This window comes from Mauremys reevesii, linkage group 1 (assembly GCF_016161935.1).
Source record: "Mauremys reevesii isolate NIE-2019 linkage group 1, ASM1616193v1, whole genome shotgun sequence".
NCBI classification, from domain to species: domain Eukaryota; kingdom Metazoa; phylum Chordata; order Testudines; family Geoemydidae; genus Mauremys; species Mauremys reevesii.
Genome location: NC_052623.1, coordinates 83,856,468 through 83,874,480, shown reverse-complemented (window position 1 = coordinate 83,874,480; position 18,013 = coordinate 83,856,468). Strand labels below are relative to the sequence as shown.

Sequence of the window (18,013 nt, the reverse complement as noted above, 5' to 3'; positions counted from 1 at the left end):
GTCCCTCTGTATCCTATCCCTATCCTCCAGTGTATCTACCACTCCTCCCAGCTTAGTGTCATCTGCAAACTTGCTGAGAGTGCAGTCCACGCCATCCTCCAGATCGTTAATGAAGATATTGAACAAAACCAGCCCCAGGACCGACCCTGGGGGCACTTCGCTTGAAACCGGCTGCCAACTACACATGGAGCCATTGATCACTACCCATTGAGCCTGACGATCTAGCCAGCTTTCTATCCACCTTATAGTCCATTCATCCAGCCCATACTTCCTTAACTTGCTGGCAAGAATACTGTGGGAGACCATATCAAAAGCTTTGCTAAAATCAAGGAATGACATGTCCACTGCTTTCCCCTCATCCACAGAGCCAGTTATCTCATCATAGAAGGCAATTAGGTTAGTCAGGCATGACTTGCCCTTGGTGAATCCATGCTGACTGTTCCTGATCACTTTCCTCTCCTCGAAGTGCTTCAGAATTGATTCTTTGAGGACCTGCTACATGATTTTTCCCACTTGTTCTACTCCAGGTGTTCTCAACCTTTCTTTCTGAGCCCCTCACCAACATTAAAAAAAAGTCCACAGCCCACCTTTGCCACAACTGTTTTTCTGCATATAAAAGCCAGGACCAGTGTTGGGGGTGGGGGGAGAGCAATCAGGACAATTGCCTGGGGTCTCACACCACAGGGGTCCCCATGAAGCGAAGTTGCTCAGGCTTTGGCTTCAGGGCCAGGTGGCAGGGCTCATGGCCCTGAGCTTCAGCTCTGCACAGTGGGGCTTCGGCTTTTTTCCCTGAGCCCCAGCAAGACTATCTTGCTTGGCAGACCACCTGAAACCTGCTTGCAGCCCCCCCACGGGGGCCTGGACCCCTGGTTGAGAACCACTGTTCTACTCAACATCTGATTGAAGCAGCATGAGGAAATGACAAGTTCTCCATCTCTATTGCGGTTTTAACTTTTAAGAAATCATAATTCGTTGTTCACTTTGCCGCTCAACTCCCATATCCCGCAGGGGAAGATGGAGGAAGCAGCCAGAAAAATAGGATGGGAAGGAGAAGTGAGTGGAAGAAATCAAACAATCGATCAATAAATAGAATGTAGAGAGAAGACAACAAATAAAGACAAATGAGAGAAATACGGAACAAGTTGCACCATTTCTGCACTTTTCATAATCACTGTTTATGGTATGTACAGACAGAAACTTAAAGGCTTGTAAATAAATATTTTTGCAGCCCATGTAAACTAGTATTCCCCCACGCTAACTCATCTAAAAATAATTTGGAGACACAGACAAAGTGCTATTTTTTTTAATAAAAATATGCTACTAGGAATTCCTCTGCTCCCACCTAGATATTTCCCGGTGTTGTTGGCATTCTGATGACTTACTCCTGCCCTGCCCTAAAATCTTAGCGGATTAATGCCGCCTGCAGTCTTGGGATCCTGCACAGATGGAGTTTAAAAAAAAAACAAGAAGAAGAATTCAGGGACAGGATGAAAGTTCTATTACCCTGACTCACTGGCAAGGCAAGTCCTGTTAGCTCTCTGCCAGTAACTCGTGAGTGGTTGGAATGTTTCCAGAGGAAACTAGGGACAGTGAGCAATCATAGAAATAGTCAACCTGATGATGCAGTTATTTAAGTCAACAATGGAGTGAGTGAAGAAGGAAAAAATTATACCACATCTTCTGTGTAAATGGTTCATTTGAATCCAAACTATTCATTTTGATTTAGAGTGCTTTAACATTTTTAAAATTTTCAAAAATAAATGTGAAGAGAATTTTGAAACAAAAACTCAAAAATATCAAAACGTTTAGACTTTCTTGGAATTCTGGTGGTAGGTTTTTTGGTTGGTTTTCTTAAATACGAACAATTTGGCACAAACAAGGATTCACAAACTATTTTGGTGTTTCTGAATCAGCATTTTTTGCTGAAAAAAATTTGAATGAAAAATTTCACCCAGCTCTAACAAGTACCACTTGGAGAAAATTACTTTTCCCCCCCACCCCATCACCTTCCATCTTCAATAGTGTGGTCTGAGACTGACAAGTAGTATATTTAATCTAATTTGCTTTGACAGATATTGTTTGCAGCCAAGGAAACATCAGTTGAACAAGATATTTAAGAGAGAAAACTAGACAATTTTATCTTAATTAGCGAATAGGTGATATATTTAAGCTGTGCAGTTTTTACATTTATAGTGTACATTTTCCATACTTACTCACACAACAGGACTCCGTTTTCTAAAGCGGCTCGAAAATCTTTGGTTCCAAAACTTTTCCCGGTGACTGCCTATATAGAAAACAACAATGTTAATTTGTCTTTTAACAATAAATTACAACCGGGCTAGCAAAAGACTGATAAGTAGTATTACAAGACTCAGGACTTCACAGTCAGAAAGAGTTCTTTGGAAGTAATATCAATAAAAACAAAACAGTCAAAGGAATGCAAGTTTGTTCTTTATGCCTCGTAAGAAGAGCTTACATTTAACTATATCAGTAAATCCATCTCCTTCAGCATGAGCCAATCATCAACTACACACTGGGAATAGCTACCATTATTTTCTAATGTAAATGATTACTGTGAAGTGTGCAAAGCATGGTAAATTTGAAACAGAAGAACTGAACAAGTTCCATGTTTCCCAGATATTTTCACAGTTTGCATACACACACTTCTCTAAAACTATGATACAAAGTACAGTGCGAACTTTCTAGAGAGAAGGTTTTTAGCTATATTTGTAAAGAGAAGTTAAGGCTTGCAAACAACTTTTGACTTATTCTATCCAGCCTTTACTCACTATATCCAAACTGATACCTATTTCTAGGATGAGTAATGAATCTTTACTGATGTGACTTTTTTTTTTTTTAAATTAAAGGTGGGGAAACGGAAGGTAAGTAAACTAAAAGGGGAAATGGAAATTAGATATATAAGCAAGCTTTTAAGGACCTGATCCTGCAACAATAAATGTGCACAAGTAAAAAAAGAACAGGAGTACTTGTGGCACCTTAGAGACTAACACATGCATTTGAGCATAAGCTTTCGTGGGCTACAGCCCACTTCTTCGGATGCATAGAATGGAATATATATTGAGGAGATATATATACACATATATGATGCTCTCTGTGTATCTCCTCAATATATGTTCCACTCTATGCATCCGAAGAAGTGGGCTGTAGCCCACGAAAGCTTATGCTCAAATGCATGTGTTAGTCTCTAAGGTGCCACAAGTACTCCTGTTCTTTTTGCAGATACAGACTAACACGGCTGCTACTCTGAAACATGTAAGTAGTTCCACTATCTTCAGATCATTATTCCTACATAACCAAACTAATTTACATTAAAAAAACTCAGAAAAAGTTTTAAAATTATTTTTAAACTTTGTTATGTAATTTTTATTTCAAAAATGGTTATTGAGACCAAAAAAACCAGATTATCAGATATAATAATGAGTACATTATGAAGCTCTTCCTGTTTGTTTGGTAGGGTGTCATGCGTTATTCCAGAATTTCACAACAAATAATCAGGCAGGAAGACAGATAGAGAGTGTTCATTTCTAGATAAGAAACTTCAAAATTCAGAAAACAATCTTGTAACAAAAATAGTGAAACTGGTTCTTCTAGATAATGTGTGTCATTTTCCTGTTAAAAAATGGTTTGAGTGAGTACTTGTGTTTGAGACTCATATCGACTTATAGTTGATCAGTTAGTGACATCATTTTAAGAGATATTAAAGTTTACCCAATAACACATCTGAAAGCAAGTTCAAATAGTAGCACCCACCCTGCCCTCTCCCGAAACATTCTTAGGCATTTGGGATACACTTAACCTTATTTTAGTACCTTGTTCTCTTTCAACCTGTTTTACATTCAATGAGGAACATAATGTTTTCTTCTTATATTGATTGCATTACTTACATTAAAGATTTAAATATAGACAGTTTATAGAAGAGTTTATATTCCATAAATTAAACTAGGCCCCAGATCCTGCAAACACTAAATTCTAGAAGAGTGGAAATCATATTTGCAGGACAGGGGTCTAGAGTTGTAGTTCTGATTCAAACTCAAAAATGACAGGACGCACTTATCTAGTTAATTACTGAGTAAAATACCTAGGGGCCAAATTTTATCCACACTTTGTCTGCTACTCCTATGATGTACATCCTTAAGGTCAAGGCAGAATTTGGATTTAAATATGGACAGTTTATTCATAAAGCCACAATTGGAACTGTAAATGTGATATTTCTTCTAGTCAACAGCAAAGTGGCTACATTTGGTGTGTCACAAAGCTGCAATGGCTTATTTTCCTATAACGCACAAACCAAGCACATCCAAATGTTGAAATTCTTAGCAAATTTTAAACTTCGTAATTGAAAATCTCATCTGCAGTTAGGGTGACCATGTGTCCGGTTTTCAAAAAGGGACCCTAGCATCTCCGGTCAGCACCACCGACCAGGATGTTAAAGGTCTGACTGGCAGTGCTGAGGGTCTAAAGCAGGCTAGTCCCTACCTGTCCTGGTTGTCACCGTGCTGCACCCCGGAAGCAGCCAGCAGGTCCAGGTCTTAGGCAGGGGGGCCCACGGTGCTCCGCGTGCTGCCCCCACTCCGAGCACCGACTCTGCACTCCCACTGGCACCACACTTAAATGCCTGCGGGCAAAAGCAGCGTGTGGAGCCCCATGGCCCCCCTGCCTAGGACCTGGACCTGCTGGCTGCTTCCAGGGCACATGCAGCATGGTGCCAGGACAGGCAGGCAGCCTGCGTTAGCCCCCACCTGCTGCACTGCTGACCAGGAGCCACTTGAGGTAAGCCTATGTCCCAACCCTGATCCCGAACACTCTGCCTGAGTCCTGAGCCCCTCCAAATCCAGAGCCCCCTCCTGCACCCCAAACCCCTCATCCCCAGCCCCACCCCCAGCCATAGCCCTCACCCCTCCTGCACCTCAACCCCCTGCCCCAGCCCAGTGCAAGTGAGTGAGAGTGGGGGAGAGTGAGCCACTGAGGAAGGGGGAAATGTAGTGAGCAGGGGCAGTGCCTGGGGAAGGAGCGGGGCTAGGGTGTTTGGTTTTGCGTGACTAGAAAGTTGGCAATCCTATCTGCAGTAATCAAGAAATACATTGGTCATTGAGACAGCTACTGTCTAACTCATTGAGATAGTCCCTCCAGAACATAGAATTGGCTCTACTGGCACAATGTGGGGAATCTTAGCTTGTCATTGCCTATGCTGAGCCTGTTCTCTAAATAAAGAAAAAACTTCATTCTCCATAGCTGTCAATGGAGCACCTTTCATAATCACCAAGTTCACTGAAACACGACAGCAGCTGGAAAGGACCCACCACTTCCCAACAAAAATGAGTCTGATCTCACTGTGAGGAGTTTGCAGATGTTTGCATTAGACTTCTGGACTTGTTAAAATTACACATCTAAAATTAAAAGACTGTTTGCACTGGACACATTTTAGCCTTTTAAATTATTCTTCGTACAGCCCCTCAGGCATCTGCATTAATGCAGAGAGAGAGAGAGAGAGAGAGAGAGAGAGGAAGAAAACTGTCAAACTGATATATTTTAAGAATTTTTAAAATTAGATACATTTACTAAGAGATTTTGAATACTAATAAAGAATAGTGTTGAAAACAAGTTGTTACTAAATCTTATGAACTCAGGTCAAGCTGCTTATGCTAATTTTAACATCCCTTATGCTAAAACACTTCAAACTACTATAGGCCATCCTGGGCCTTAGCTTATTGCCGAGACTTCCTTAACATTAATATCCAAACTATGTTTCAGCTATATAGGTTTCATTAATAAATTATTTAAAAAGCAATTTCTCACACACACACTATATGAAATAGGCTTGTTTCACAGTCTCTCCAGGATTCTATCCTGTGTCACAGGTCAATAGACTGCATATATGGAAAAAACTAAACTAAGTGGCTACCTTTGGTGTGTCTATTACTAGGGTGACAGTTTAATTTTAAAAAAATCAGGAACATGAACAGCTTTCTGATAAGGACTGTCCTCTTGAAAGTGTGCATAAAACTTTCAAAATGGTTTCCTATACATACATGATAACTCTGCATCTTACATGAAATATAAGGAAACAGCAAATGAGTCACTTTGTTCACATTAAAATCCTATTCTTAGGCTGCTATATAAATATAATGGGAAGAGATTCAGAAGTTTGCTTTCCTCCACTGCAATGTCATGAAACACGATTACAGTTTGGGAAAGTTTGAAGTACTCAAACTTGCAGCCAAAACTGGCCTTAAAAATGGGATTAAAACAAACACTCAAGGAGGGGAAAAGTTTAACTGTAATTGTTAAGACTCTCACTATTATTTATTATTCAAATCCAACTAACTATAGATAACCAGTGGGTGCAATGAACAGACTGAAGGAGAACGAAACATATCAGTTGCTTATCGTTGTCAAGTTTTTGTATTTGCGGGCATCCTGGCCGGTTATTTTTATGCTACACACCACTGGCTGCAACGTGTAGTGTATGTGTAGCTACTAGGGCTGTTGATTAATCGTAGTTAACTCATGCGATTAACTAAAAAAAAACAAAACAAAACACACTGTTAAACAATAGAATACCAATTGAAATTAAATATTTTTTAATTTTTTTCTACATTTTCAAATCTTTTGATTTCAATTACAACACAAGACAAAGTGTACAGTACTCACTTAATATTTTTTATTACAAATATTTGCACTGTAAAAATGATAAACAAAAGAAATAGTACATAAGAACGGTCATACTGGGTCAGAACAAAGATCCATCCAGCCCAGTATCCTGTCTACCAACAGTGGACAATGCCAGGTGCCCCAAAGGGAGTGAATCTAACAGGTAATGATCAAGTGATCTCTCTCCTGCCATCCATCTCCACCCTATGACAAACAAACAGAGGCTAGGGACACCATTCCTTACCCATCCTGGCTAATAGCCAATAATGGACTTAACCTCCATGAATTTATATAGTTCTCTTTTAAACGCTGTTATAGTCCTAGCCTTCACAACCTCCTCAGGCAAGGAGTTCCACAAGTTGACTGTGCACTGTGTGAAGAACAACTTCCTTTTATTTGTTTTAAACCTGCTGCCCATTAATTTCAATTCACCTCATACAAGTACTGCAGTGCAATCTCTTTCTCATGAAAGTGAAACTTACAAATGTAGGTTTTGTTACATAATTGCACTCAAAAACAAAAAAAAGGAAAACTTTAGAGCCTACAAGTCCACACAGTTCTACTTCTCGTTCAGCCAATTGCTAAGATAAACAAGTTTGTTTACATTTATGGGAGATAATGGTGCCCACTTCTTATTTACAATGTCATCTGAAAGTGAGAACAGGCGTTAGTGTGACACTGTTGTAGCTGGTGTCATAAGATATTTACATGCCAGATGCGCTAAAGATTCATATGCCTCTTCATGCTTTGGCCATCATTCCAGAGGACATGCTTCCATGCTGATGACACTTGTTAACAAATAATGGGTTAATTAAATTAGTGACTCAACTCCTTGGGGGGAGAATTGCATGTGTCCTGCTGTGTTTTACCACATTCTCCCATACATTTCATGTTATAGCGGTCTCGGATGATGACCTAGCACATGTTCATTTAAAAAAAAAAAAAAAGCTTTCACTGCAAATTTGACAAAATGCAAAGAAGATACCAATGTGAAATTTCTAAAGACAGCTACAGCACTCGACCCAAAAATTAAGAATCTCAAGTGCCTTCCAAAATCTGAGAGGGATGAAGTGTGGCGCATACTTTCAGAAGTCTTAAAAGAGCAACACTTTGATGCGGAAACTGCAGAATCCAAACCACCAAAAAAAAGAAAATCAACCTTCTGCTGGTGGCATCTGACTCAAATGATGAAAATGAACATGAGTTGGTCCACACTGCTTTGGATTATTATCGAGCAGAACCCGTCTTCAGCATGGACACATGTCCTCTAGAATGGTGGTTGAAACATCAAGAGACATATGAATCTTTAGTGCATCTGGCATGTAAATATCTTGTGACACTCACTACAACAGTGACATGCAAATATCTGTTCTCACTTTCAGGTGACATTGTAAACAAGAAGTGGGCAGCATTATCTTCTGCAAATTGTAACCAACCATGTTTGGTCTGAGCGATTGGCTGAACAAGAAGTAGGACTGAGTGGACTTGTAGGATCTAAAGTTTTACATTGTTTTATTTTTGAATGCAGGGGTTTTTTGGTACACAAGTCTATGTTTGTAAGTTCAACTTTCATAATAAAGAGATTGCACTACAGTACCTGTATGAGGTGAACTGAAAAATACTCTCGTTTTTATACAGTGCAAATATTTTTAATAAAAATATAAAGTGAGCACTGTACACTTTGTATTCTGTGTTGTAATTGCAATCAATACATTTGAAAATGTAGAAAACATCCAAAATATTTAAATAAATGGCGTTCTATTATTGTTTACAGTGCGATTAAATTTTTCATCGCTTGACAGCCCTAGTAGCTACATGAAAGCAAGCTGCACCCACAGTGCACTGTGTAGCTACACATGTCAGTGAAAGGCTCTGGCAGAGGGGAGGCAGCTGGAAAAGGGTTCAGCAGCTCCCTGCTGCAGGCAAGGCTCCAGCAACAGGGAGCTGGGCAGAGCCTTTCCTCTCTGCTTCCTCCCTGTCAGAGCGTTTCCCCTCTGGAGGAATCTTTTCCTGTGGGAGGGAAAAGACTTCAACAGCAGGGAGGCAGTGGGACTTTACCCTGCTAAAAATAGTACTGTAAACAGGTAGTCACAGCTTGGGTGAGTAGAGAGCACGTAGGGTATGTACTCGCATACATACCCACACCTTTCAGGCATGTCTTTATGCCACCTGCCTAAGGCATGCCTAGGGTGACCAGATGTCCCGATTTTATAGGGACAGTCCCAATTTTGGTGTCTTTTTCTTATATAGGCTCCTATTACCCCCTAACTCCATCCCGATTTTTCACATTTGCTGTCTGGTCACCCTAGGCATGCCCCACCAGCTACACTGCTGCTATTTATATCCATGTTAGGGGGCTACGTGGGTATGTATTCTACATGCCGCCAAAAGAAGCAAGCAATGTAGACACACCCACGGAAAAGTTTTAAAGAGGGACTTCAAGGGTGACAACAAAGTCTATTTGTGGCTATCTATGGGGAGCTCTTCCTATGCATAAGAGATAGGGCTGCCAACTTCCTAATAACACAAAACCAAACACCTGCCCTGCCCCAACCCTGTCCCCGAAGCCCCACTCCCATTCACTTGGTAACTCACTCTCCCTCATCCTCATTCATTTTCACACGGCTGGGGTAGGGGTGCGGGAGTGGGTGAGGGCTCTGGCTGGGGGTGCAGGCTCGAGAGTGGGCCCCGGGGATGAGGAGTTTGGGGCACAGGAGGGGGCTGACAGGCCAGCACAGCAACTGGTGAGGAATTTTTTTTTGGAGGGAGGGAGAAGCTGGGAGTAGGGGAGTAACCTGTGACCACCCCCCACATGACCCCACCCCTAACCCGGGACCCCCCCCACTCTCCCCACCCCATCCCTTCCTGCCTTATCTGGGGAGAATGTCTCTGACCTGGCTGCAGCCTGCTCCGGCGGGCCAGACCCAGCGGCGCAGCCACAGCATGTTCCAGCAGGCTGGGCCGGGCGGCACAGCCATAGCCTGCTCTAGGGGATGGGGCCAACCAGCACAGCTGCAGTCTGTCAGCCCTGCAGCTGCAGCTGCTTCAGAGGCTGGGGGGAGAGCAGCGTGGCCAGAGGTGGAGAGACTCTGGCTCCACCTCTTCCCTTCTGGCTGTGCTGCCTCTCCTTGCTCCCTTTGTTGGGGGGAGGGGCTGTGTCCCACCTCTCCCTCTCTATACCTGTTCATAAGCCAACTCCCTTCTCTGGTGCTTCCCTTTTTTACTAAAAAAAATTTGGCTTATGAATGAGTATATACGGTATTCCTGTTTGTCCAGTGAGAAGTGACCCATGCCTATGCAAATTCACCCCATAAAAGAGCAATAGCAGTAGATGTCCTTGTTGGAGAGAATATTTAAAACCTGAAATTATGAGGGCATAATCCATTCAAATTTTGCTTTTGTGATATTACTCAGACCCCTCCTCCCCAATAGAATTATATCCCAAGAGATCAGATTTCCCTATTGTTTATTCTATAAACATTACATAGCTTCTGCTTCTTGAGATTGAGATAGGAATCCAGTTCAAAAGTAGCCACCCTATTTGAATGAAATTTATTCAAACATTAAATTATTCTTACATCTCTCCGCAACTAACTTTTTTTTAAAATGAAGCATGGTCTTATTTTATAAACTATTTATTATTGCAGAAAAGTAATGTTAGATTGGTAAATTGAAAGTTTCCAGTAGAGTTGAACTAACTGATTTTTCAGTTTCTGGCCAAGGTGAAAAAATCTGGGCGGGGGGGAGGAGTATTTCAGGTCAAGCTAAAACCAGAAAAAATTCAATGTCTGGCCAAAATGAAAAAGCAAAGAAACCTCTTGGTTTAACAAGATATTTTGTTAAACACAAAGTGAGAATTTCTTGTTAATTTTCAGGTGTTCTTTACCCTTCTTTGGTTCTTTAAACAAAACCAAACAAACAAAATATTGTTTTAAAACAAAAAACCTAAACGTTTCATTTTTAAAAAGTAAAAACAAAAACATTTAAACTTTTTTTTAAAATGTTACTTTTTTTAAAATCTGAAACAATTCACCAAATTCAACCCAAATTCACAAATATTTTCAGCCCCAAACTGCATTTTTTGGTAAATAAACTATTCATCCAAAGACACCTGCCCACTCTAAGCACAAATTAGCAAACCTACTTACTCAATACTGGTTATTTCTGATTGCCATTGTAATAGAGGGGAGTTAAAAAAAATACCATCTGTGACCTTAACTGGTAATATTACCAGTTGCAAAGAGTTCAGCTGAAAATCGTGCCAACACAACATCTTGATTAGTTGTTATCATCCCATAAATGCAACAAGAAATTCAATTTAAGAAACAGGAAAACATTTGGCTTCCTGAGGCTGATCCCATTAGAGTGACACATTCTACTCAAGTGGAAGTGATGATACACTAAAGGGTACATTTTATTTGCCACAAGAGGAAAATTCAACTCACATGAAGAATACATATTACTCAGAATCTGGTTTCCCAGAATCACAAATAACTGAGATAACAGAAATTAGGGTGTGACTCAAGACATTCCATTTTCATTATTTGTGTAGCTTTTAGCATTTTACTTAAGTACACTTTAATTTAGCATAGCCAAAAGGAATAGACATTTTCAGCATAATCATAGTACATAAGTGCACAAGTGTTATCCTTTCAAATCATAATTTGAAAAGCTTCCAACAATCCTGTAAATACAAATACATTCAAAGCTGCCATTTTCACACTTTCATTCCCACTCTCAGCCAATACATTCAAACACACTGAGCTGAAGTTGGAATGAGGGTAAAATTGCTTCAGAGGCAACAATTTGTATGCCAAGTCCCAGCCAGAAGCAAAACACAGGAAGAGCACATTTACCAAGTACCTAACTTTGAGAGTCTATAGGAAACAGTTCAGAACTGAATTATCTAAAAATTAATAGATAACATTTTAGAACACTGCATTGATTCACTAGAAGTGCTATTTTTGTGCTATTTTAGTAGCCCATCCCAGCATTAGAAGCATACAATTAGTCTCTTGGCTGCAACATTGCTTAGGATTGGCAACATTTTTTAAATACACAGAGAATTAACATCACATTGATCATTCCCCAAGCTGCATTTTCTATTTTAATGACTATTGTGTGGGATGATACGTCTATCTTCACAAATTATAGTTTACTATGGATGGGGTAATATAGATCTGCCATTGTGTGTTTACAAGGTTCAATTTCCTAGCTACAGCCCTACCTACTATTGTTTAAACTTGCTATGTGTGTTTCATAATAGGGTAGAGTTTCACTGAGTAGTACATCGTCACACGGTACATCTCAGATATGAATAGAATGAAAACAAATTTGTAAATAGCCCATAACAAAATCTTGACTCACTAAATTCTGTCTGATTGCCATAACTCACCTTGTCAACAAAAGATATGTATTAATGGGATGCTGACAATTTGAAATCTACCACTGTTGTTTGCAGTGTTATTATATAGCTGTGTTGGTCCCAGAATATGACACTCACAAGGTAGGTGAGGTAATGTCTTTTATTAGACCAACTTCTGTTGGTGAAAGAGACAAAAATATGAGCTTCACAGAGCTCTAGTCAGTTTACACAGTGAACGAAAAGTAATTTCAAATACCACACCTGCCTGAGTCCCCTGGATTACTTTGGGGTTTTTGTCATCACTTTAACATATGTGTCTTCCATGCAGAAACAAGAAAATGTCACTAATTATAACAAGGGAAACAGTGACAGCACTTTTGTTACTGTTGGTTTAAATGAAAAGGAGAAAAAAGTAAATACTGAATTACACTTTCAATTATAGTAAGATTAGGTTACTTGCAAAACTAATACATATAAAGTTTATACGCAGAACTGTGATTTTTAAATTTGAATACCTCTAAGGCTATGCCTATATTCCACACCTCTTACAGTGGCATATAGGGTATGTGTAGTTATATGCCACAGTGAAAAACAAGCTATGCCCACACTGCTGTGCATAGCAACACATATCAGTGCAAGGGTCTGGCCTAAGCAGTGCCTCACTGTTCACACTGCTATTTATACCTATGCTGAGAGTTGGGGGGGGGGGGGAAGATGTAGTGTATGTACTCTACACACTGCTGAAAGGGGTGTGCAGTGTAGACATACCTTAAAGACAGAAGAGGCTTGTGCAAACTGCAATCAACCTCTTGCGACACAGACAACGCAAGATTGGAATTAAACTTTATGCAGTAAAGAAATGTTCATTCCATACCAGAACGTATGTGTTATAACTGAAGTTGCAATATAAACTTTCAATACGTAACTGATACTGTTTAATTTATAATTTTTGTGTAATAACTCAGCAGGCCCAGATGGTATTCACCCAGGAGTTCTGAAGAAACTCAGATGTAAATTGCAGAACTACTAACTGTGGTATGTAACTCATCACTTAAATCAGCCTCTGTACGAGATGACTGGATGGTAACCAATATAATGCCCTTTTTTTTTTTTTTTTTTTAAAAAGGCTCCAGAGGTGATCCTGGCAATTATAGGCCTGTACGCCTAATGTGAGTACCAGACAAACTGGTTGAAGCTATAATAAAGAACAGAATTATCAGACACTGATGAACACTATATGTTAGGGAAGAGTCAACAGCGCTTTTGTAAAGGGAAATCATGCCTCAACAGTCTATTTGAATCCTTGTGGGTGTCAATAAGCATGTGGATAAAGATGATTCAGCTGATGTAGTGTGCTTGGACTTTCAGAAAGTCTTTGACTAGGTCTGTCACCAAAGGTTTTTAAGCAAAGTAAGCTGTCATGGGATAAAAGGGAAGGTCCTCTCATGGATCAGTAACTGGTTACAGGTAGGAAACAAAGCATAGGAATAAATGGTCAGTTTTCACAATGAAAGAGGTAAACAGCAGGGTCCCTCCAGGATCTGTACTGGAACCTGTGCTGTTCAACCTATTCATAAATGATCTAAAAAAGGGGGGTAAACAATGAGGTGAAAGAGTTCAAACAAGCTACTGAATTATTCAAGATAGTGAAATCCAAAGCTTACTATGAAGAGTTACAAAGGAATCTCACAAAATTGGGTGACTGCACAACAAAACGGCAGATGAAATTCAATGTTGATGCAAATGAAAAGTAATGCATATTGGAAAACATAATCCCAACTACACATACAAAATGATAAGGTCTAAATTAGCTGTAGAGTCAAATATCTTGGAGTCACTGTAGTTCTTTGAAAACATCTGATCAATGCACAGTGGAAGTCAAAAAAGCTAACAATGTTAGGAATCATAAGGAAAGGTAGAGGTAATAAGACCATAAATATCATAATGCCACGATATAAACCCATGGCACTCCCATACCTCAAAGACCACATGCAGTTCTGGTTTCCCCATCTCAAAAAAAGATAAAAAATAAAAAAAAATAGAAAAGATACTAGAATTGGGAAAGGTACAGAGAAGATCAACAAAAAATGATGAAGGGTATAGAACAGCTTCCATACAAAGAAATTTAAAAAAACTGGGACTGTTCAGTTTAGAAGAGAGACAGCAAAGGAGGGATATGACAGGGGTCTATACAATCACGAATGATATGGAGAAAAAAAAAAAGTGTTTTTTCCCTTTTCACATAACAGAAGGACCAGGGGTCACCCAATGAAATTAATAGGCAGCAGGTTTGAAACAAACATGAGGAAGTACTAATTCACACAATGCAGTCAAGTTGTGAAACTCGTTGCCAGGGGATATTGTGAAGGCCAAAAGTATAACTGGGTTAAAAAAAGAATTAAATAAGTTCATGGAAGATAGGTCCATCAAGGGCTATTAGCCATGATAGTCAGGGATGCAACCCTATGCCTTGGATGTCCCTAAACCTCTGACTGCCAGAAGCTGGGACTGGACAACAGGGATGGATCATTTGATAATTGTCCTGTTCTGCTAATTCCCTCTGAAGCATGTGGCACTGACTACTGTCAGAAGACAGAATATCAGGCTGGATGGACCTTTGGTCTGACCCAGTATAGCCATTCTTAGGTTATTATTTTTATTCTTTGTTGGAGGAAGAGCATTAAGAATAGTAGTCTTGTTCACTGTAGAGGAGAACAGCAGGCTAAATAAATCTCCACCGCTATCTATCAGCAAACCCCTGTTGGGAATCCTTAGGCAGGCAGAGTCACAACTGCAACATTTCAGGACTGGCAGGAGAAAGGAAGGAAAGTATCCACACTTTAGATCTAAAATCTCCTCGAAGTATAGGTTGCAGTGATTCTTCTCTGAAAAATAGTGCTTTAATACTAGTCCTGGAAGTGTTTTACTACTCTTTGTTTTCAGACATTCTAAATCTTTTATGATAGTAAATGTACATGGTTCCATAGATTGGTAGTTGAGTGCCAAATATAATAGGTCCCTACTTTGAAGGGTGTAACCTAGAACCAGTTGGGGGTGGGGGTGGGGAGGAATTCCAGGAGATAAAGAGGTGTGTACAATGAGAAGAAGCCAATGTTTTGGTATAGCTGTGTTGTCACCTACACTGAGGTGATCCGTGTATTTATTATTACTGGACAGTTTCCCCAACATCAGAAGACGCTTTTCTGGAGGCATTATTCCCTATGTAATATTCACAACAGATGCAGTTTGGAGTAGAGCTGGTCAAAAAAAATGACAATATTTTTCACAAGATTTCTGAGCACTGATGGTTTTCCCATCTTGTCTCTTCTCTCTCCTGTTTTTCTCATCTCCCTCGGGGCCCAATATTTTCCAATCGATTCCATGTGCAAGACTAGCAGATGGATGACAGATACAGAAATTAGATGGCAAACAACATTTCATAATGGGTAGGGGAGGTACACAAAGGCACACAAGTCTGTGAAAGTCCTGAGGAAATCATCATAGTTGTGGGTTAATAGCCAGCATCACTGCTCTTTCTAGTAATTATTGGACTTGATCCAGGGTCTGACCCTGCAGAACTCTCAACAGTATATCTACCTAGCGATAGCCATGCAGACTCAATGATTAAACATAAGTTTAAGAAAGGGAAGACATCTGTGCTTAGTTGCAAAACATATTGTATTTGCTGGTTTTTCAGGAAAACTTAACAGTAATAATGACATTACATACCAATGAAAATTAAAGAAATTAAAAATAAACACCACACCTATACATTCAGGTCTATAAAATCATTAGATACTGCTTTATTTTTTGAAGCTACAAGTCAAGTTTTAGAGGTATAAGGAAAGCAAGCTACTCAATGCTTTGGCAAAGAGACCTTAAATGATTAAGTTTAAAATGTGGAAGAGGAAATCCTAAAGAACAAAGATGTGTGCTTATTCAAGTTAAAGTGTTTTAACTCAAGTAAACCACTAACTTAAAAGTTCTGTATTGGACTGGCTGCGAGATGCAGAAGCAATGTAACAAATGAACCAACTCAGGAGTGAGATTTCAGGACTTCTATTTCTTATGGCTTGTAAAAATGTGTTTACCTGTAAGTAACGAGATTTATATTTAGAAAAAAGTGTTAAAAATGCAAGACAAAAAGCTAGTGAAAGATACATAATCCAACATTTAACTGTAGACTTCAAGCCTACATTAGGCCCTCTCTCTGGCAGGAGATAAAAGAAATTAAATAATTACAGTCAGAAGAGAAGGATGATTAGAAATCAAGAGGAAAAAAAGATCTAAGAAAGGATCACTCACATCTGAAGACCTGAAGGGAAGATGGGGTAGGAAGAAAGTAAAGAGTTGGCCCAATAGTAATGAACAGTAATGAGGATTTGCAGAAGAGGCAGCTGGCAATCATCAGCACTTGATATTAGCACACTTGATATGAAATTTTGATGAAGGTCTTCATGGAAGTTTCAAGGTTTGGAGCTGGTTTGTATTTTAATGTTAAAAACAGAATTCACGTTGCTTACAAAATCAGAAATGTTGGCATTAGTAACATCACTCATCTAGCTGTAAATTAGTTGGCACTACTACTAATGTACATTTTTAAGGGCTAAGGTGGAATTCCAAATGTCTCAAAATATCAACTGTCTGTAATTCAACACACTTTGGTGGCTGATCCTGAATAGTTTGTCTTTAGTTTCACTGTTCAACTATTCATTGGATCTAACATGTCTAAACGTTGTTTACTGCCCTTTAATTAAAATGTTTTCTAATATAATTATCTCAAAATAGCAACTGTGTTTTTATTCAAGGATACAATTGCCTCTGATTTAGAAATCAGAAGTGGAAGAGGCCTGTTAGGCCTTTCATTTCATCTCCCTGGTAATCAGAGCTGTTCCCTATGGTATACGTGCTTTTCCCATCTCCTTGCCAACATTACAAGTGACCTTGCTTTTAGCACTTCACTTTGGAGATTATTCCACAGTCTCCAGTAGATATTTTTCCTCTAATTAAATCCCAAATTATACTAATTTCTCATCATACTTTTGAGAAAGTTGTATGCTTAAGTATGCTACTTTCAAAAAGCTTTTTCAGTTATTCATCCTAATTTTGCCTTTAATTTAATCCATTACTCCTAATTATGTGTTCTTGTACTACCTTACCTCTCTCCTTCTCCATAGGGGGAAATCCTGGCAGTCAGTGGTAAACCTTTCATCGACTTCAGTGAGGACCAGGATTCCTTACTGTTTACACCTTTCATTTATTTGTAGATTTACTGTTAGCCAAGCCCAAGCAAATTTAACTCAAATTTTTCCTTAAATGAATCGCTCCAGATCTGATAATTCTTGTTGCCCTTTCATGAACTCCCATAAATTTGTCACTATCTTTCTGGTAATGAAAAGTGCCAAGAACTGAACACAATATTCCAGAAGGGGACCAACCTAGAGTCATATGTAGTGACTATATCTCCCTGTTCCATGAAGTAGTAGCTCTCTGCATGCAGTCATCCACATTTCCCCTCCCCCTCCCCTTGCTACTGGATTGCGGCTTAATAGAAGTTTGGACTGCAACTTTGTAGAGCGAATTGCAGGATTGGGGCTCCAATCAATAACTCTGAGGTAGGATTTGTCTAGATGTCCCCCCATGTCTCTAAGTATTATTTCTCAGGTTTCTCGCTCTCATTAAGTGGACCTGACTTCCACTGAATAAGTGGTTTTACACAAGATGTTGAACAACAAAAAATACTGCCAAAAATTATTCAAATAGTGATCTGGAGAAGGAACAGGTAGCTGATTTAATTATTTCTTGCAATATAAATTCAAGAGTGGGACCCACAATGTCACAAATGCTTTATCTATGCCTGAGGGAACACAACTCAGAAAAGCAGGAGAATTCAAAATTGTGAATAATTGATTGTACGAGACTAAGAAACAAAGAGACCGTAAAACAGATGTGTTCCATTACATTTTCTCCTGTTGT

At 39.4% G+C, this 18,013-nt stretch overlaps 1 protein-coding gene across 8 annotated transcripts in view; it reads right to left on the bottom strand.

Moving 5' to 3' along the window:
• The window catches only part of LMO7 (LIM domain 7), a 187,204-nt gene that overhangs the window by 130,673 nt on the left and 38,518 nt on the right, over nucleotides 1-18,013 (bottom strand). For all 8 annotated transcript variants that reach the window (XM_039544106.1, XM_039544125.1, XM_039544132.1 and 5 more), the window contains exon 3: nucleotides 2,214-2,284. In XM_039544106.1, the coding sequence (XP_039400040.1) occupies nucleotides 2,214-2,284 (71 nt within the window). The remainder of the gene's footprint in view (nucleotides 1-2,213; nucleotides 2,285-18,013) is intronic.